At 36.9% G+C, this 22,942-nt stretch overlaps 1 protein-coding gene across 2 annotated transcripts in view; it reads right to left on the reverse strand.

Annotated features, from left to right (window-relative positions):
* ARFGEF1 (ARF guanine nucleotide exchange factor 1) overlaps window positions 1–22,942 on the reverse strand; it is a 90,798-nt gene that overhangs the window by 37,278 nt on the left and 30,578 nt on the right. The window contains exons 3-10 of one of the 2 annotated variants that reach the window (XM_082754054.1): window positions 19,519–19,675; window positions 18,280–18,426; window positions 9,445–9,624; window positions 7,231–7,507; window positions 6,577–6,690; window positions 5,794–5,972; window positions 4,567–4,700; window positions 1,186–1,420 (exon numbers count right to left, since the gene is read on the reverse strand). In XM_082754054.1, coding sequence (XP_082610180.1) covers window positions 1,186–1,420; window positions 4,567–4,700; window positions 5,794–5,972; window positions 6,577–6,690; window positions 7,231–7,507; window positions 9,445–9,624; window positions 18,280–18,426; window positions 19,519–19,675 — 1,423 coding nt within the window. The remainder of the gene's footprint in view (window positions 1–1,185; window positions 1,421–4,566; window positions 4,701–5,793; window positions 5,973–6,576; window positions 6,691–7,230; window positions 7,508–9,444; window positions 9,625–18,279; window positions 18,427–19,518; window positions 19,676–22,942) is intronic. The other variant, XM_082754055.1, reaches the window with a different exon arrangement.

The following is a 22,942-nucleotide window of genomic DNA, read 5'->3' on the forward strand; positions in this document are numbered from 1 at the left end:
TAAGCACAGTCAAGTGACACCTGAAATTCATTGATATGATACCTATGACTGGATTTGCATGAAAACCTTTAAGCATAAAAGTGGGGGGAAGGAAAAGTGTGTCAGAGTTAGCCCATACATTACTGCAAATATAACCAGTGACACATTTAAGAAATACAGTTACAAAATAATTCAGGTAAGACCCACTATTTTAACTGTCAGAGGACAGCATTAGCTGAAAACTTATGTCAAAAGACCACGTGAGGGTCACTTGCAACAGAATCTGAAATTACATTTTAAAATATGCCAAGAATTTCTTAAACAGATGAAGAATACTGCCTCAATCCCAAAATATATAGATTTTGCATATTGTAAATCAGAGCATATGGCTCTCCTTACAGCTCCAAGACAAAAACTGAATGTGAAGATATCTACTTGTCTACCCACATCTTCCGAATAACCTTTAGGATCAGCAGCTGAAAGAAGAGGAATTCTTTATTCACAACCAGGAAAAAGAATAAGTTTCTTGAAACTGCTGTCCCCTGTACTTTGTAATAGATAATGAGTACCATCAAACTTATGAAAATTAGGTTCTTCCTCTGAAGCTACCATGACACCAACTCATACACTGACATACACAAAAGAAGAAATCCCTGAAATCAAGGTCCTGTAACAAAAACATTATTGACATTCCCAACATCATTTCACACTTCACTTCCACACTTATGAGGCAATCTGTAAATCAAAGCACATTTTGCACAGTAAAAATTATTAATTTATGTAAATGTCTACTATTAAGTGATGAAATGGCTTACTTCGTTTTAGAGACTTCATTTTATGTTTAAGTTAAAATATGATGGATTTTATTTCCTTTGAACAACCCTCCCTACAAAAGTTTCCCATCACTTTCCACTTCACCAATGAACTTGTCACTGCCTCAAGTGTCACTTCTGATGTTACAGAGCAAATCTTATTTAATCTGTAAGTATATCAAGGGAAATGCTGCTGGTTTACTCAAACGGGGTTTCAAGGGCATTTCACCCATTACCACTGGATGAGAAAGAGCTTCTGTGCATGGGTAGATCTGGCAAACCTTATGCAAAAGCTGAGATTCAGGAAGAAAAACAAATTTCTCTGAGCAAGACATATCAATATAGACTTAACACCCCTCCCTCCCCTTTAAAATTAGAAAGTCATGTAACGTACCTCGATCTGCATCTTTAGATGAGTCTTGAAGTTTGAGAGGAGGGTAAGAAATATGGAAAGTGAAAGCTCAAAAACTTCTGGAACTGATGAGACTCCATTTTTTGACAGTGCAACACAAAGATACTGCTTAATAGCATTAATGAACATCTCATTTGTCCTGAAGACAGGTCCTGCATTTTGCAGAATGGACAGAAGCAACTGCAATGAAAGAATCTTTGATCGCAGTTCATGAGATCTGGAATGAAACAATACAGCATGTGTCAGCCCAAGGTAAGTCATAAAACAAACAAACAAACATTCTTTTGAGAAATCAATACTCCACAGTGACTTTTTATGTGGAACACTCATGCAATAATCACAAATTTGAAAAAAATATGGTATAGAAAGAGTCATGAAAAGATGATTTTTTCTGTTAAACTAGTCATCCTTCAGCCAAGAGGGTGAGCAAGAATAACCTTTACCAGTTACTGTTTCCTACCACTGTTACCAATCCTCTCTTCTATAACACAGCACACCTCTTAACAGTGGCAAGAGCAAGCAATGCTGTCCTTTCTTAGTCAAAGGATGAATGGAGTACTTTTTTTCCCTCCCTTTTAATAGTTTGGAAGATCCCGTATATAACATCCATCCTATCTACAGAATCCTGAGTACTGAAAGGTGAGAAGTGACTTTAGAAATTCATTCTCCTTCTCTATTTTCACCAGCATGGGAAGAGAGCTGAAGGACAACAAAGACAACAGCTGTAACTGCCTGACCTACTTCCTCCCAGCACTGACATCTCTTTCCTCTAACTGTGATATTTTACATTATGTATCAGTCATTGGCCCCATCCCACTCCAAGAGCAGCTAGGATGCATTACGTGCCTATTTTAAGTGTGGCATTAGCAAAATCAGGCAACTGTAGTGTAGTCAAGAGCTCCACGGTAACACCATGCTTCATTGCAGACTGAAAAAAAGCTAGATTTCGTGTCAGAACAGAGCTACTATTTATGGTAAAAACAACAAAAACGTGTAGAGGATGGAAATCTGTATCTATGAAAACATAATGCAATTTAAATAGCGTTCTGGGAGAAAAGCTTTCTTTCCTCAGACTCCCAAAGCTCCTTCCCACTTCTGATCATCTCAAAAAAAAGTACAGACAGAAATGGTTTTCCCAACAAGACTGCCCAGCTTTTGTTGAACAACCACCCACTGACAGAGGACAGTTATGAAACGTGAGGAACAATGAAAGGACATTTTTCAAATAGTACAGCCCAGATATGGTACGGATCTCTTCTCGCCACATGTCACACACATAATACTTCGTTATTTGCTCTATTCTGCAAAAATACCAGCTTAATTGAAATAGACTGGCTAAAATAAAAGCTCAAATTCATAACAAATATTTTATGAATAAACTTGATGGGTCCTGCATGCTGGCGAACAAAGCGGGCTGGAAAAAACAATCACTTTGCCACCACTTCAAACTCCTAAAATACAATCCTGAACTTAAACTTCTTGTCTGAAGACACTTTAGAGTAGACAAAGTGAGTGAGGAATTTGCTCCTCTTGTTCCTCCTAATGACCCCAGAGTCAACATAAAAGCCCCGAAACAGCTCTCAGTATGAGTTCTTCATGAAAATGCCTTTCTTCAGGGACTGCGCAACTACATGTGGCCTAATATAACACTCTTCGATGCAAAAAGGCTTTATTTTTGTGTGACACTGCATTAATAGTACAGACAGCACATGACCTTGTCTTACTTTGCTATTCATTTAAGAATGTAAGTATAAAGAGAATTTAAAATGTAAATAAAATATTAAATATTGACCATTTCCAGTGAGCATCCTCATAACCCAAGTCTAAATTTGTTGGCCTTATCAGTTCTGTAGGGATGCATAAGCCTACTTAACTTAAAACAAGCTTAAGGACTGAAATCTAATGCACAAAGCTTCAGGATATTTCTCCCACATCTTATTTTATTGTAGGGAAAAAGAAGACAAAAACATCAGCAAGTTCCCAAGGAGTGCAGTCTTGATCTCAGCTCTCAGCCTTGTGACTACGCTAAAGCTCTACATCCAGTTAGCTAAAATTTTAAAGTAGTTTCATTAAACACTTCATGGCTAATTTCACTGTCGAGAGGCAGACAGATTTATTTATTTAAGCTCTGTAGGTATCCTATGCCTCCTTTTCCAATTACAGCATGTTTCTAATAGTTCAATAAAGCCATCAATGCCTCAGAAGCACAGAAAAATTCTAGATGCTTCTCCAAACACAGGACATCTTTGAATGTCTCTGCAGATAATTCCTGTTGTCCTAAACATCATTTCCTCTCATTTGTTCTAGATGGAGAGCTTAATCAGGTCTACTATGAACATCAAGGACTCCATTGATTGAGATGAGATGCTCTAAGCACCTTATTAGCTATTGCTGCCCTTCCAGGGTGAGCTAATCCATTAAAGCCTTTTATAAATGGACATTCTCAGTGTCAGAGAACTGACTAAACCCACAGGATTTTCATGGCACTTCCTGGAAGACAAATTCTCAAATAATGGCGAGGAAAAACCTCATTGTTTCAACCTTCGCTCCTGAACATCCTGACTTTCCACAGTGCATTGGCAGATAATAGTTTGAAAAAGGTTCCGGACTAACCCTTCAAACCCCTTTCTACTATATTATAAATTTCAGTTTATTAAACCTACCACATTGATATTGGTGATTAAACTAAGCCATCTTAAAGTTACCTAATTTATAAGTTAGACCCTGGAACAGTAAGCATGACTTTATTTTAAAGGATTTTGGGCCTTTCATCACTGCTCATTTTACAGTTTTAGTACCTTCGGAACAAAAAAGGAATCTTCTTGAAAATTATTAGTAAGTTTTTCTAACATGCAGAACAAAAGAGGCATATGGATTCCATAAGAGATCAGAAAAGCAAAGTTCATTGCCACCAGACATGATAATACTGGCACCCAACCATAGAGGACAATATCTTATTTTTGTTGTTTAGCAGCAAACATGTAAGAGAAAAGAGCATGTGGGGTGTAACTGACTATGGTTATAAACATATGTATTACCTAAAAGCAGAGTAACAATAGCTGAGACCTAAACCAACTTAAGACCTTCTTTACAGACCCTGCTGAAAATCATTATACAGAGGAACTAGGAAGAACACGATGTACTAACAGGCAGTGAAGGCATTATTAAGAAACTTCTAGAGAACAGATGCTTTCATTTCACATACAAAAAAAGTATTAGAACATAGAAAGTACCTTTTTGAAGTTTCTTTAACCATACTATTATTCTTTCAATAACTGTGGAGCCTCAAAAACGTTTAAAATAATTTATTTTTATTTTCAAATTTAAAAAAGATTTATTATGAGAATTCTTAATTCTACTCACTTTGGATCTGGCGGTCCATCTGACAGGGGCTTCATGGAGAGTTTACACAGTGACCTGAATACAAGGAAGGCATCCTTTTGTAAAATGTGGGAAAACTTAGCACCAGGTGTAGGTCCTGAAGAATTTCCAGATTCCTAAAGAAGTTAACATATTTCAGTATTCCATTTTGCATTAGCAGGGTGTGTAGGGAAATCCCCACCTCCTAGCAACAAGAAGTTAAGATATTATACAAATATAACCAGTTCACTATAGATTTATGGTCTCAAGACTAAATTAAAACAAAAAAGAATTCTGCAGTCCAGTTAAAATGAATAAATTCCCTAATAAAATTTGCTATCTTGATAAAATCCAGAATTACATTAAGCTGTAATGTCATGAAGCTATGTGGGTCAAGTTTAAAAAAGACAACTTGCAAGGGAACTGCCTTCAGACATTTTTACTAGATAACTAGTTTAAGAAAAACGACTGACATTCACATAGAATGCAAGCAGTTACATATCTGTGTCAACATACATCTGGCAATACTTCTATTGTATGATGCATTGCTCTAAATTCATGCCATTTGGTATTGTTTTCCTTACATCAGCAAAATGCTTAGTGTTAATCTTCCACTTATACGGCATGTGTGACTGTTGGTTTTCAAGCTTGCAATCTATTATCCCCAAACATAATTATTCAGTACTTTGATAACAGAGACCCTCTGTCAGTTGATACTATGCATATGCTGTTATCTGATACCACAGTAGTAGTGTGTTCTCATATCTCTCTTCTTAATGGAAGAAGACAAAGCTTTTTATCCAGAATCATAGCAGTACAGCATGCTATGGGCTTTCAATTTATATTTATCATGTGAAAAAAGCATGTGAAAATGATCCAAGTATGTCTATAACAGGTTACACTCTTTACTAAATGTGTATTTGAATGCTAGTTTTATTGCTTCTTAGGAGCATTTTGAAAAACCTAACAGTTCCTTAATCTTGAAACACTTCTAATACTGCAGCTAAAAATATGGTAGTCACGATAAAAAAACTAATCACATACAAATATTTATTCACAAAAGATAAATGTATATACTGCACTAAAATAAAATTATGTTTAGAACACCACAATACTTGTACTCATCCGAGTAACTTATTTTACCGACTTACATCAAACATTCTCTGCACAGGTGTTGGGCAATACTTCAAATATCCTACTCCTTTTCAGTATTTCCTAATTTATACCTGCCTGTACCTGAGTATCATTGGAAGAGACAGATAATCTGTCATCTGGTAAAGATGGTGTATAAGCAACAGAAATTGGAGTCCCTGGAATTCCATTTGCCTGAATGTTTTCACTGTCACTGCCGTCCTCTAATGTTACAATCGTGCCATCACCACTCGCACTTTCAGAAGTCCCTTCTATATCTAGTAGAAAAGAAAAAAAAATTATAAGAAAGGTTAAGTAAGAATGCAAGGTAAAAAGAGCTTAAATCAAATGTTTAAATACAAAAACTACCAGAAGCAAAAGTATAAGGAGGAGCTGAAGGCAGAATTTATATGGCTTTATATAACTAAAAAAAAAAAATCCAAATAATGAAAATTATGATCAAAACCAACTTAGAACTTTACATTGCCAGGTTCACTATTCTAACAAGTTTCCTACAAGTATCAGGAAAGAAAAAGTCACAGATTATAGATACAATTCTCAACAAACTCAAAATTTAATGCTTCTCTGCTACTACAGAGACAGACCCATTTTTGAAGAGATTATGCAGGAATAAAACATAAAAATAAAATAAACTAGATTTTTTTTAACATAACATTCATCTTCAGTATAGGAAGTGTAAATTAATGCATGAAATCTTGCCCATTTAACTGCTAAATAACACACAACTAAGGTCAGACAACTGAAACTATTTTCTTTAGCATATAAATATTATATAAACAATGATGTATTTTAGTTAAATATTCATGTTAAAATAATCTTTAATGTCAAGATTCATACTGCAGTCATATATTAATGTAGTACCTCCAGCTACTATGTTCACCATTTCCTGCACAATACTTTCCACAATTTCTTGCGCCTTCTCTTCACACTCATTGCTTTCACCATCATATGTTCCTCCATCAGCTTTAGAAAGATCTTAAAAAAAAAAAAAAAAAAAAAAAGAAACACTGAGAAATTAATAAATTAAACACATATTTTGCTTGCATTTAATACTTAAAATTCAATTACAAATCTACTAATAGAAGAGTATACATTAAAAAAAACAACATAGTTTCTGGATGTTTTGAAAGCAGTATTTGTAGAGCACAAACATTCCAATGTTGAACTTGTAAATGGTAAATAATACGCAGGCCTATGCCAACAGAAGACAAATACATCCATTTTGTATTTTCACATACATTAAACACCAAAAGCTGCTGGCTTTGAGATGTTATTTTCAGAACTTTCATAACACCACACACGTGCAAAAAGGCATCTGCTTCAAGAGTGCAAGAGCCTAAGATTAAAGGATACCAGTGATAAAGCTTAACAGTGATTAACAAGGACTATACTCAATTATTAAAAAAATATCTATATGCCTGACTCTAGGCTTGGGAGGTGAAAAAGACAGTCCTCAGCCTTTCTTTTTACAGACCTTTTCCCTCCCTCCATGAAACAGAAATACACACTGATTACTTTCTGCTGCTGTGGCTTGGTCGGCTTCTGTCTGTTCATTTTCAGCACTAGAAATATCAGATCCATTTTCTGCCTCTAAATCTTCCTGAAGGTTCTTGTCCACATCATTTGTGTTGTGGTCAAGCTCTCTCTCGTGTTCTTTAGACAGCTGATCAGTCTGTGTTGGAATATGTCTCAACTGAGGTGACTCAGGCTCATGATGGCTTACTGGAGACTGCTGTAGATGGTGTTGCTGCTGTCTGTGTCTTTCCTTTTCCATCTGTTTGGCTTCCTGAAGCTAGAAATACATTGCAATGACACAAAGATTTTATCATCAAAACAAAACAATGAGCTATATACACATTGCATGTTATTTAATAAACATGGAATCTCTATAGGCTCTGCTTAGACATTGCTTTCATAAACCTGTAATAGTTTAAGCACATATATCGTTTATGTTATTATGAAAAAATATAATATCACAGGCTAAAGTCTTTGCAAGAGGGCTGCTTCCCAACTATGCACATTACACTTACTGTATCTTCACTATGTATAATGGATAACCAAAGTACATTCAGTATACAAGGTAGAGTTGTCTGCCTGTCGAACAAGGAAGTTCAACCAGGAGGCGTGACAGTATACAAGGCTTGTACGGCGTAACGTAAAGGACAATTTCTTATTTTTGTTTTTTAAAGCTCTCAGTAAGAGAAACACATAGGAAAACTTAAGATTCATTTTCTCCTATCCTGCAAACCTGTAGTGTTAATGGAAAAAAAAATTAGCAAGCTGACTGAACATACAGGAAAAAATAAACTAAAAAACAGGAGATAAAAGTGAGAAGAAAGGGCTGCACTTCCACAGGACTTCAGAGGACAGATCCTTAGAAAGAAACTGCCATGCCAAAAAAAACAAAACAAAACAAAAACACCATAAAAAGCAAAAGACAAAAGTTATTTTGAATTCAATGATTTCTCACACTGGAATCCCTGAAAAGAGAAGAGAATCTGCAATTTGTCTAACAGACTAAGACAACAGTTACTGAAGTCAAACCAAAGCTGGATGTCCTCTGAGGTGATGCTCTAATGACTGGCTTTCTATCCCTCCAGAGACCAGCGTTTACAATGTTATTTTGGCTAGTGTGATCTCAGTCCTTTACTTTTCTGCTTAAAGCTTTCTATGATGCATCTTTTGGGGTGCCCTGAGTAGATACTACCTTTCAAGTTACTGCTTAAGTAATTCCTTCCACCCTTTGGTAGCTATCATATTAAAAAAAGTTGCCCAGAACAAGCAAAAGAGCATATCAGCTTGCATAAAGACTAGACTTAGAGTCCAGCAAAAACAAAGACTGCCAGTGTAGGATAATAATAATCCTTTTCTTTAATGAGTTGGTTAAAAAGACAGCAACTACATTGATTTCCCAAAGCACGCGTGTAACTGGATGGCTTTTGCCATTACTTCTTATAAATGTATCATAAATCTCTGAGTGTGATGGCATTGTGTTCCAATAAGCAGTTGCTTCTGAGAGGGAGTCAAGTACAAGCTTCGATCCACTACATAATCTTAAAGAAAACTTATGAGTTTGTAATAGTACAGCAGAATTACTTCTACAACTAGATGAGAATTCAAGCAGCTTTCCTATCTGAGCATGCACTTTTGTTATTGAAATTTAATAGGAATAAGGACAATCACTTTGCCTTATTGATCTTTATTATGACCAGCGGAAGCCCCAAGACATTTGCTGGAGGTGTTCCTTTTGACCACTCACTACAACAATTTCAGTGGCAGAAGTATCTGAAAGTGATTACATGATTGGGAAGGGTTCTGTGGTGTGCTTTTTTTTTTTTTTTTTTTGTTATATCTGTTTTAATTATGAATTACTTCTTTAGTGTTTATCATCACAGCATTTGAGTATTTCACTAAATTATTCTACATGCAGTGTTAAGCAGGTAGCGTGGCACTTCTTGACAGCCTGAGAATAGAAACTGAAGTCAATTACATCCATTAAATATAGAGGCCCACTTTCAGAATTTTAAATCCTATAAAACACCCCTCTGCCCCAGCACATTTCACACCTATTTTCAGAGAGCAAAATGCAGAAAGAATAATATAAGATGCCAGATTCTTTTTCAAAGTTGCATAACTTAGGAAAGACCAGAAGCTTTAATAACAATGACAAATTTCTCAAGCTGGTTTGCTTGTAAGAACTATTTTCTATACAAAAATACTGATACTCACTGCTTGGTTTTCCATACGTGCAAATATGACATTCAGCATTTGCGTTAGAGTGGCCTTGGCTGTGGTTTGATTTATGAGATTTTTGCTTGCTAGGTAGATATTGTAACATGTTCTTACGGCTTGCAGCACTGTTCCTTCGTGGATTTCTATGTGTTGGGATGTTACTGCAGTGAGTAACGCCTAAATAAACAAACACACATATTTTAAAGTCAAAGAAATAGACTGCGAAGCCTAAATAAACAAACACACGTATTTTCCAGTCAAAGCTTTTCTGTCAATGAAATAGTCTGCGAATGAATAAACATCAGTTTTGGATTACTTTTAAAATATAAATAATTACATATCTTTAGCTGTAATTTAATCAAGTTTTTCAAGGAATTTTTTTGCCATATCAGAACATCATACATACCAGTTATGTTAACATATGCTAAGCAGAGTGTTTTAATCAGTGTATATAGGAAATGTGTTTCACAGCATGTAACTGCAGTACGTAACCAATGGAGTTATCAGGTGGCTAAAAAAAGACACCCTAGAATTTTCTAAACACAGAACATGAATGACAAACTACCTGTGAAAACACAGAAAGCCATCCAAATTGTCCAACAGCTGTTTTACAAATAAATACAAATCTGAAGAACAGAGATTAAGTATATGCTTAGGCAGTTACGAGTGCAACAATCACACTTTCTAAACGTTCTTTCTGGATGTATGTTAGAATATTTTATTGCTTTCTCCACAGAAATTCACTTCTTTCCACTTGAGCTAGTATCTGCTTCTTTTACTTCACAAAAAATATGCATATGTTTTGTATCCTAAAAGATCAAGTAAATAAAGAATTAAAGAACACACGTGAGGTAGAGTCAGGCTGGACTGAAGAGCAGAAACAGAGACAGGTAGAGCTGAGGCCTAGGTGCAAAGACACTCACAAGAGTGTGTGGGAAAGCAGAAGGGGAGATTTGTTTGCAACAGCACAATCATGTACACTGATCACTGTACTCCAGAAGGTGCCAGAAAACAGGTATGAGTTTTATGCACTGAAGACTTTGACAGAGTTAACAATTACATGGGATGTTTAGGGAAGGTAACACTGGGAGCACCAGAAAGCTCCTACATTACAAAAGGTATTTTTAACTTTAATCAAAGTTAACCTTTAATCAAAGTTAAGCACAAAAGTTCTTTGAAGTGCTGTGTAATTTATTCATCAAACCATACCTAATTTCACTCACAGGATCATCAGCATCCCTGTCCACACATGGTACCAACAAGTGGAGACAGAGCACCCATCTCTGACTCAAACACTTCAAAAATCAGAAGCCCATCTCACCAAGCTGCCACTGTGACTTCTGCTCCTGGATAGCCAGTTTGCTGAAGGTCCCTTCTTATTCCACCTGTGGTGCCACAGTTTTCTCATCAGTGGAGAAACACAAGCTTGACTGTGCTTGCTGGAGAAAATGCACTTATCTGCATGACCATTAAGCAGCATCTCATGCTACAACCTACAAACTAGTAGTACCTAAATGCCACTAGAAAGCTTTTCTTTAAATTAATAAAGAAATAAAAACAAAAAAACAACACACAACCAACTAACAGAAAGGTATCACATGGGCGGACGAACTGTAGACAACAGTTTCATTAAATGACCTGAAGTCTCTCATTACTATTTTTCCTCCCAAAATCCAGTTTTTGTCACTGACCGACCTTCTAAAAAACCAAGAAGTGGTAAACTGAAATTCACAGCACCATCCTGAATTCTGACCCCCTCTGTGCAACAACTCAGTATCTCCACGGAACATTTAATGCCCTGCTTCTGCTACTGGAAAGCATAGTTTAGGGATGAGGACATATAAAATCTGTAACAAAATCCAGTGCCACCAAAATAAAATCTTCTGCCAAAACCTATTCATATATTTAAAATATTCACCACCTGTCCCATCCCCTCTGTCCCCATATAAACATATTCTATACTGCCCTAGCACACCTACTTCTATGTATTGTATTTTCCCTATCTTTCATTAAGTACTTGGTACTGCTCCACTTCTCCCTTCTAGTTTTTGGTGGCTTCATGAGGCTTGCATTCTGAGATACTGAGTTTAAACACGCTGAATCCCATTCTTTATACTTGCATGCCTCTTCTGTTCATGTAACATACCTACATGCTCTCTATTACAGGTATTTTAGCACTCTGCTTTCAAAGTCGTGTGTGTCACCGAATGAGGAGTCCTGAGAGGTCAACACAGACAGCTCCTTCAAACGTTAATTAATAATTCTGTCAGAGGAGTAACCTTGAAGAACTTTGTCTATGCTAGTTCAAAAAAAAGTAAAATCAGCAACTCTTGAGAGGACAAACTAAACAAGTGGAGCCCAGGCACAAACAGACAGCTCTGCTCTTTTCCCCCCCCCCCTCTTTTCCAAAGCACTACTACGATCACAAAGCCACAAGCCACAAACAGCTTGTAGTTGTCATCCTGGTTAAACTCAGATGATGAACGATTTGCTAGCTGAAAGTCCAGTTTTAACTTGCATTGCAGTTCACTGAAGCCTTAGTTTTTTCATCTTTGTGTAACAGGAGATGATGCTTACTAGTAGAAAAAGTTGACAAGGCTACAGATGGATTATGTACGGTTTTAGTTAGCTCAACAGCCTGAATTTTGTAAGTTTCTTCAGTATGCGTGTAACGACTACTAGAGCTTGGTTCTTTTCATGCCACATGGTAAGGAGGTGTAGAAGCAAGGCACGTAGAGGCACTTTCCTCCTGACAGTCCAACATATTACCACAAATTCACTGAGCAACTCCATCCTCTATGCCAACTGAGAAATCAGTCTTACCAGCAGGCAATCTCCTTGCAGATGCCTATTAGTGAGCTTAACATGCCTACAAATGGTCCTGACGGCCGCTCCTCTGGCTTTCTTTCCTTCTCAGGCACTTGAAAAAACGAACCCTAATGACTACCATCCATAATTGTAAACTGACAGGCATTTTTAGCTTTGATCTTTCATTAAGGGTTCAGCTCGATGTCCTGCCCTACATAATGTTTCCTCATTCTGTGTCACAGATAAGCACACCCCTACCACAACTGACGTGACAACTAACCCTGAGAAACCACAGGCTACCATCTGGAGCAGTGGTACTGCTCCTCTGAAACCCGTCAGCTCATCTGTTAAAATACCAATCCTTCCCTTTCTCACTGTATCAGTTCTCATCAGATTACTCTCTCACCTTTCTCCGTGGCCAACAGCTCCTAGATCCAATACAGGGAGCCAGACAGAGGAGCCCGATGAGTAGAAGACAATCACTGTAGCAACAGCCCCCAGTTCAGAGGGATTATATAAAAACTCTAATTGCTACGTGGTGATGTAGGTCCTTGAGAAGTGCAACAACAAAAGGTCTGCTTTTCTCCCAGCCATGCCCTTACTGCTTACTTTGCAACAGGCATGAAGCCACCTGTGCCATTTTAATGACAATATGTTAATACAATTAAAAAAAGAATAAACTAAAACAAAACACCAATCGCCCTACCTTTTCTGGCAGGGTTTTTTTGGTTTACTGTGTTTTAAATTGGGTTTAACTGGTTTACGATATTAAATGCATGTCAGAACAAGGGATGAGGTAGGGCAAGGGCAACAGCTGGGAGCAAAACCTGAACAGAAAAACGCCTCTCTGCAGGGAGAGACAACAGCAAGCTCCTGGGTTGGCTCTGCTGACTGCAGAGCTGAAGCATTTGGTTGCTCTTTTCTAGCAAGGTAAAGATTTGCAACCAATTCCCATTCTGGACACACTTAGCTTTACCTGCTTTCATTTAAGTACCTTCAGCGTACACTACGGAGAGATGATTAAAAAAATGCATACTTCACTGCATTACTCCCTTTTGCTCTTCTGTAGGCACAGAAGAAATCATTGTACAGACTGTTAGCACTACCTTATTATTCTTCAGGTCCTTCCATAAAAAACTTTCTTTGTCACAAAGCCTGCAAAAATACCAACAGCAATCAAGCTCTCATTGTCCTGAGGCTACCGGCTATCATCCTGACTGTGAGATCCTTTCCTTCTGCTTTCCTTCCAATTGTTGGCACCTATTGTTCTGTGCTTGATAGAGACCCTATTGTTTTGTGCCTCTACCTAGCTCACAGCAACAAAGCTTGTTTATTTTTATGAACAACCATCAGGTGGGTTTGGGAAAGGAGAAAAATCTTCAGGATATCTGAGTTACAAATTACCTTATTTTTGTGACATCCACGTTGCTTTTTCCTTCAGCCTGGAGCATGTTTGCATATTTAGTGAATTTAATATTATGTAGAATGAGTATATTAAAACTCTAAGTACTGTAATTTGCGATGCAGAACTAACTTAGTTTAAAAGGTAAACAAAATTAATATTCTCTGTTAAAAAAAACATCCAGCAGCTATCTGCACCTGTAAGCTTTTCATGCTTTTCACACTGAATACTCTGCAAGAACAGAATGGTTATGGTAAAAGAAACAACCAGAAGAAGTGATTTAAGAACACACAAGAGGCAGGCACACCTACATACATACTGCTAGAAAGCTTAGTTTTCAACTGAGCTCATTCTTTTCGTCCTCTCAGCTAACTGTGTTATCTTTGGAAGATTTATGACACTGTATAGCAGTCATCTGATCAGCACAGACCTTCTTGGGGTAAGATACCATAATTCAGTTGTCTGGGGACTCTCAAGCACCGGAGACAGAACATAAAACACAACAGCCCTAATGCTTCGCTATAGTGGATTGGCCACTGGAACCACATCATTCAGTTTTCTTTGAGAAAGGCTATCAGGTTATTTTAAACTATAAACAAATACATTTTAAAAAACAGCATTATCTTTTTTTTTTTTTTTAATATCCAATACTCTACTTGAAGTCTGAACATCAATTTATAAAGAAATAATGTGTTATAATGTGTTACTAGGAACTGACTTCTGGAGAAAAAAGGGGGACACAAGTACTTAAAGCACAGAGCAGCAAATACGTTGAAAAACCTTCAAGGACAAATCATTTTTCAACACGAATGACACCAAAAATCACACAACGCAATGTTTGTCCAAACCACATTTTCTTTGTGAGGAAATAAGATGATGTCCTGCTTTACCATTCCCAAATTATTCAGTCATATATGTTACACATTCACCATAGCCTTAGAGACCTGTTTTACCTAACCTAGTTTACCAACTTTAAAGTCTTAAGGACACTGTAAAGATGTGAAAAATTGAAAAACAGTGTTTACTTCCAGAGCGCTTTCATAGTCAAGACAGTGATTTAAAATCGGAGTTGTATCCTAGATTCTACACCAGATTCCAGTAATAATGGATTCTTAGTTAACACATCGTATTTAATTAAAACTAATTTTTTTCCCACGTAAGATTAATCTTAAAAAAAAATCCACCATTCACAAGCATGCAACCAGCTACCAGTCTGGAAACACATGAAGGATTAAGACTGTGGAGACTGCAAAAGAACAGAAGAACTATGTGCCAGTAGGAGTTGTGTGGAAGAGGATATAAATAATGTAAAGTATATACTTTATAAAGCATATATAGATCATAAAGTTCTGTTTGGTTTTCACCACTGGAAGACTGGGTGTTCAAAATTAGCTAGAACCAATGGATATGTGTTTTGCAAAACAGAAGTCCAACCAAGTGTAATCCTCTAAAAAAAAGCGAAACTACAAACCAGCAGGACAGCATCTGCAGGTTAGGCAACCAGTCCTAGCCTTGAACTTCAGATGGATGCCTAAAAATACAAAGAATCCAAAACAAACCCTCCTACATCATTATTTTGATTCTCAAATCCTGCCATAATCCACAGCTTCTTTTAAACTCAGCAGGAAAAATTAAACTTTCGATGACCTTTTTATAGGAAATAATAACCACACAACTCCAGGATACTGCAGATGAATGAGTTATTTTGTTAGCATTTCACACTACGGGAACACAACAGGATATTGAGCTGAGAAGTTTTTCTAAGGGTCTTCTGGAATCTGCTTTCACACAAATTTCAGTAAAACTCATTCAAAGCTATAACCATTCTCCTTATTCCTCTGAATTAGTCAGTGCTTACAGTTTTCCCATTCTGTAAACTAACCATTTTTTATTTTTAGTTAGTTTCAATAGGCTGTTTTTGTGGTCAATGTTTGATTCAACTTTTCTTCCTCTACTGATACTGGTCAATAGAGAGCATGACTACTGGGGCTGACCTTTTTACAGCACATGGAGGACTCAATAAGCAGTCACTCAAGCGACATTTAATTTCTCAAATTTCAGATATCAAGCAAACAAGTATTTTTTCTTTGCCAAATATGATCGAGTTGAACTGGGAGAGTATCTAGTTAATAATACTTGCTATACAGCACGCCAAAGAGAACACTTACGAGCAAAGTTGATCTCATCTTCTTCCCCTCCCCTATTGTTTTTGTGCAACTTGTTTTTTGTCACACGCAGTAGTTATTCAGGAACAGTAAGGCCAGACAGAAACACAATTTCAACGGAAACCTCTGCAGGTGTCAGAAGGAAGTTTAGGGACACAAACCACAAATACCATAGCAGCCCCAGCAAAACAAGCCTGAAGGCAGAAATGTTTGAAGCCACCTCTCTTCCTAGAACCTAATTTTAACAAACACCTTCCAATGGCAGCACTAGCCTAATTTCTTGCTTTCCTTCTGCTCCTGGCTATCCTCACCATTACAGCTGAAAAAGCATTTACGTGGCTTGACATCAAAATTACATCAGATCAAGCTGAACTACAGGAGGAAGGAGGGCAAAAAGGCCAATTTCCCAGTGTGGCTCATCGTGGAGCCTGCAGATGAAGAATGAGGGGATTAGAGATGAGACCAGATGAGCAGAAACAGGCAGATAAGGTAAGCTGCCCACCCACCGTCAGACATACCTACACCGAGACAAGCTACACTCCTCAGCAGGATTGTTTCCTTGCAGGTCAGCAGAAAGGTTATTTCAGAATGCCTAAGCTGCTCTGGTTGCTGGGAACATGCTTAAGATGACTCTGCCACTAGAAAGCCACCCAGAAACTAGCAAATAGCTCCAGGTGTGAACTCTTACCCAACCTTGGCTCACAGGCCTGGGGTGGATGGCAGCACACTCCGTAAGGGCTGTCTATTCAGCATGCAGAACCAGGATAATCCTCCAGAGAGAAAGGTGCTGGAGTGATCAGTGTTCTGATTTTACAGTGGTGCTGGTGATGTAGCTGCCACACAGAAGCACTGCTCATGTTATGAACAATATTTTGGGAGTGCCAGTGCAAAAAGTGGGAGACCCAGGTCCGCCACCTTCTATCTCCCTGTTGGAATTTAACTTTTTCAAAGAACATACTAATTGCCACAGAACACTTTAAAAGGCACGTGATCTGTCCTTCATCTCATACAGAAGAAGCTGGGTCTACAGACAGCCTGGACCCAAAGAGTTATGAAGCCTAATACAATATGACTGACTATTAAGTTTCATTATTGCCCATGAAGGAAGTCAAAAGCTCCAGTCTTCACTAAGATAATTTATTTTGATGCTTTTTATAGTGTACTGTCACTGGACAAACCTGGAGCCAAAGCAAGACTCTCCAGCTGGCCAGGAATTCCAACATACTAATTAGCAAAGTCAAAAAAAGAAAGCGCTAAGTTAATTTATATGCTTAATGCATTTTCCAATTGTTGAAGAGTTGACTTTCTCAACTGTTTTCTTGAACAGAAAGAATTCCAGCTCGCAGACATGCCCTTTCAGGCAGGAAGTTAATTTTGTTAGCATATTGGCCCAGGTAACAGGCTAAGGGCTGAAAGGACCAGAACAGGAAAGCATCTGGAGAGAAGGCAAAAGGGAGATAAAACGGTTTCAGCCTTTGAAAATAAAAAGCAACAGAAACTTCCCCCTGCAAGATGAGAAATGTCTTAAAATGCTTTGGCAAAATGCAACAACAAACTTAAGACAACTAGGAGCAGAAACACTTTTAACAACCATCTCCTGGAGAAGTGGGGTGTCAAGAAAAAGGAAGATTGGAGCAATGAAAAGGAACAGGAGGAAAAAGTACAATCTTTGTAGTAAAACAAGTAAATATAATCAGCAAGATTATCAACACCTCAGGACACCTATACACAAGAATATGAGCTAATAAACACTCCATTCCTTTTAACTGCTTTTTACTGTATTTTTTCACTACTGCTCACATCACAACCATTCCAAGACTACTGTTACGGGGATAAAGTACTTTATTTCCCTTAGCTAAACTCCATTATTCGGTATAATTTCCCATAGTAAGTTCCCATAATTAATCAGTGCAATCAGGAAACAGCTAGAGTCCCTCCGAAAAACTTATTTGTACAAATTCCACATGTAGTGTTTCCGTAAGCTACGGAAAGAAACCTTAAATCTCTTTCAAGCACACGTCTATGACACAGCAGCACAAAGCTACCATGGTAACAACTGTCTGCCAGGTCTAATTGCATTTCATAAAATAATTTCAAAATGGATTTAAAAATCTGTTTCTTAATTACCATCTTCCCCACTGGGAGTACAGGATTATTTGATAGTAATTCTTTACAATTAGAGAGCTCCACTGATTTGCTGTGAATGAAACTTCATCCAGTGGTCTATGCGCAAGACTTCGTGTCACAGCCACAAATTCACTCGACATGCAACAGCAGAAAGTAGGGAAAGAAGCATAATATAGGGAGTTTCCATCTCAAGCAAACAGAACCAAGGAAGCATTTAAAAACTATCATTATATTTACAAATTAAACATCTCTGCTTTTGAATTCTGAGGTCATGAATCTCTTCCTGTTGTTACCACTATAAATACTGGAAGTAGTGGTTAATTGTATTACCTTTATTATTTGTAGTTGAACCCCCTCGTCTGTTTGAGGACCTTGAAAACAGCCACATATTGTCTCAATAATCCTATCAATTAATTTTTTGCCTGGAGCTGTACTGTCTGGAGCATTCCCTGTCAGGTGCCCATATGCTATAAGTTTCTGAAAGAAAGAAAAACATAAATTAAAGCATAAAAAAATAAGTCAGCTTTTCATTAGAATAAATAAATGTATTTGATAGCTCTAATTTGCACCTTGGAACCAAAACTACCCCAACTCTCAGTAAACATAAAGGATGTTTTTTTAAAAGATGGTCCCCAGATTTTTTCAATTTTCACTGAGCATCTGCAATACAAAGTTTGTCAACAAGCTTAACATTAAAGCTTTTGGTTCAATAATTAATAATGTTTTAAAACAAACAGGATTTGAAAAGAACAACACCACATCACACAAATCAGTTGTCACCAGCATACGTGTTTTTAATAACAGATAAACTGGCTACAGATGTTTTCTATTTAAGCCACTAGCTAGCCTTCTCTTTTTAAATGTTCTCTTTCTCTCTCTAGGTCTTCAATACTTCAAATATGAATATATTACAAAATTAACAATATTCTGTTCCAATAGGAACAGTATTAGGCATGACAGTATTTATAAATCCGCATGACTTCCTCATACTTTAAGAAACAAGTAGCAAGGCAGCACAGAAAGACAGCACAGCAGTTGTGTATGTATAAGCCTGTGAATGTAAATAAATATATTCAAGTTTGCTGTTTTTAGGCCACTCAGGAGGAAACGGTGACTAAATTCTGTGCTGAAAACATTGTATGTGCCGATGAGCTTTGAGAAACTAGACATTTCATATTTACAGTATTTTATTGCAATTATAAACAGAATAAAGGGAAACTGGTAACTATATACCTGCAATTAGTGAAGCTTCAGTCTTTCATTTAGGCTATTGACAGTATTTCAATTCATAGATATATAAGTGAAAACAGGCAGTTGTTCACTAACATAATAAAATTGATCCAAAAATGCAACTAACCTGTGGCAATATGTATATACAAAAATAAACATAGATGCACTACATTATAAATAGGACATAGTCACCTATTGTCAGATATATAGTTGATTTCACTGTGTGTGCAATAAGGTAAAATAACAAAATCAACAATGTTATTTGTTACATATAACTGTTACTCCCCCTTCAAATCAATAGGATTTTGTAGTTGACAGTTGAAACATCTTCATACGGACCTGTAAACAATCTAAAGATGTGCTGACAATCCTGGGGCACTTGGACTGGCATGCCAACTCAAATGGTAGGAAGTACTTGTCTGCTTCAATAAAGCTCGTCTTTGATTTCACCGGTGGAAGAGTGCTTGAACCAGGCTTTGCTTCTCCATGAGGGGGACTAAACAGAAAGATTTAATTAGGATGCTGTAAGTCACCGCACAAATAGTTCTCTCCACTGCAACATTTATGAATGAAATGAAATATCAAGAAAGTCAGCATTAGGAAAGAATAACTGCTATGAAATTAACACAAAGGTAATATGCTCATATAAATATTCCTTAAAGCTTTTATACTACATCTATGTCTTTTATGGATGAGTGCCGTGACCTACTTGCACACTAAGTAGATATTCAGTTGTCCCTGTTGGTTTGAAGGCATAAAAAAAAAAGACTTATTTTCCCTGAAAACCAGAAAAGCCCCTCCTCAAATGGTGGGTAAAAAGTGGGGAAGGCATTCAATAGCACTTCCACAGTCAATGATAATTCCTGGAGAAGTCTAGGAAGAAGTTACACTGTTGGAACAGATCAAATGCCAGCTTGCCAAAATAACAAAACAAACAAAATCCAGAAAAAAAAAAAATAAAAAAAATCACAAATCTTTGCTCTTCTTGTGCTCCAGATGACACCACAGGATTTCAAAGTTCAGTGGTTATCACTGTATCTCACATGGGTGAGGTATGCAAAAAAACTGTAAGTGTACAATATTTGAGATGATTATAAAATGTCGAAGTCTTATTTCCTAAAGCATCTTTAGAAGCAATGTGCTTATTAAAACTAAGCAAAAATGGACAATTAAGGGTAGGTAATTTTTCATTAATTCGTGTGCATCAGTGTAGTCTGCCTTTGACTCGAAGCAAGGTATCTGGGTTTTTATTTCATAAAATGGCTCATCACCTTTATAAAAGCATTCTTGATAATTTTGTGCACGCATCTTTACACTACAGGTAAACTACAAAACTACAGTGTCTTCCACAGATTTGATAAACGGTATGAAGAAGAAAAAAGAACACAACCTCCTATTCTGTAGTGAGAGACTACAACATTCTCATTCAAATGTGTATTTACAGAACTAGTCGAAAATGAAGGTCCTTCACATTTGTTGCAAATTAAAGCAGACGCTTCAAGGAAATTCTTCATACCCAGATGGTAGCAAATAAATGTTTTTCACGTTGATGAAATAGAAGAATGAACTGCCAAGAGCTTATTATGAATCCAAAGAATGAATGCAATCCCATGCATCACGGAGAAAGCCTTAAACTAACTAACGTGATAAAATATCAGTACTCCAGCTTTTCAAGGAGCAATCTGGATTGTCCTTGAGAAGACATTTGGTAGCACGTTCAAACAGCCCTCCTTCTGTAGGCTGCTTTAAAAGGGCACCTAAATTCTAAGTCTTAATAGTGAATAATTAGCGTTAAGGTTTTACTTTTCTAATAAATAATTTCTCTTTTGAAGGCTTAAGGATTTCTCTATATTTTTTGTTGCAGAAAAACAGAGGTTTGTTTTTCTATCATCAGATACATAACTTTATTTATTGCCCAATATTGTTTTGCTGGAAACAGAGCTCTTTTGGACAAAACCCAGATCAGATAAATTGCAGAAGAAGAACATGATTCTCCTACATTCTTAAACCTCTCTGAAATTCCTATAGAAGCTTTTCTGTGAAGAATGGCAGGGTGGTGTATCTCACTCTTGTCTGATGACAAACTGTTCTTCATCTGTTGATTATGTCTACTAATATCACTGAAATTAGGTTAAAAGAACACTCCAGAAATACAACTGGAGTTTTTCAGAAACGAGGAACAGGCCATAATGTGACTCAGAAAATTAAGAACCTGTGCCACACAAAGCTACTGCAGAAGCCTGAAGCTTCTCTTAACTGAAGGCCAGAAAAATTCCCCCAAATAAGAAATAAGTACCGTGACATTACATTTGTCTCCAGAAAGATAACTCAGTAAGTTCATCACCTCACTGATAATAGAAAGGAGGGGGACAGCAGGGAGTGGGGAGAAGAGTAACCCAAAAGGTCTTTCCTTCTTAATGTCATTCAAGAAATCACTTCAGATCTTTTTTTTTCCCCTTCCATCAGACTGTGTAACCAGAAACTGTTCCTAACAAAACCTTCTTCCACCAAGGGATCTACCAAGCATCAGGAATATGAAATATGCTGATATTTACATATCAGTCATAGAAACAAGCTAACCTAGGTATCAAACAATAAATTTTTAAAAAGATTCTGGCAGCATCTGCTGTGTAATGGTTACATAAATCAGCTCGTCCTTTTCCATTCCATTCCCCTCTGTCCCACTGCCAAACACCAGTCCTGTTTAAAAACAAAACAAAATAGGCAGTATTCCATGCGAAATTCTGGGGAATTACAAATGATCTATTTTTCAGCATATACCAGGTTAGCAGTGAGAGCAGTTTCCCGTATCAGGGACTGGAAAAATTATTGCTAGAAGTCCCTTGTTAGGATATTCAAATCTCAATTACAGAAATAAAAAACTGAAAATACTTTTACAAACTAAGAGGTTTCGCTATTTTAAGACCTAGAAAAAGAACGTTTTTTCCTGCATCTAAAAAAATTGACTATACAGTAAGAATGGGGTAAATCCATTCATATCAATGCCTTCAGAGAAGTAAAAGGCTACTGTCAGATTAAACACAGTACCTTAGAAAAAAAATCCAAAATCTATTTTAAAAATGCACATGGACACATAAGACATACACATTATACCTCGAAATCACAACTTTGAATATTAACTGGACAGAATTTAAGCACTGGGAAGTTCGGAAATGGCTGAACCATGCTTATATATGTCATTATAATTCAGCTCTGCCATTAGTTTTCATGTGGTATTTAATGACAGGACCAGATATTATTTTTCTTTATTTAACATTATGCATTTCTTTCTTATCATTCTTCAAATTTTGTACTTTGACTTTATTTATACTACTTTAAATAAAGCTTTTTTTATAAAAACACATCATGACTGAGACTGCCTGTGGCGCTTTGGGCAATGTTATCTGAACACTACACAAATATTAAATTTGTTTTTACAGCCTTACTATGAGCTGTTAGCATAGACTTTATTTTGCAAGTGGGAACTGAAGCACAATGACTCAATCAAATGCATCCATTAATTTTTATATGCCCAATTTGAAAAGCCGCGAGAATAAATTGTTTATGTATTTGATATTAAATAGTCCTCGACATCTTCTGAAATAAAGTTCCCACTTGTCTTCTTTCCAGCTAGAAGTGCTTGAATTTCCCAAGCCAAAACTTGTAGCTCTCCGCTTGAATGCCCAAAGATAAAGCACAAATCACCAGCAGCCAGTTTTGACATTTGCAGTTTAAATGATTTGCCTAAAACAGGAATTCAGTT

This window comes from Aythya marila (assembly GCF_965140915.1).
Source record: "Aythya marila genome assembly, chromosome: 2".
Classification (NCBI taxonomy): domain Eukaryota; kingdom Metazoa; phylum Chordata; class Aves; order Anseriformes; family Anatidae; genus Aythya; species Aythya marila.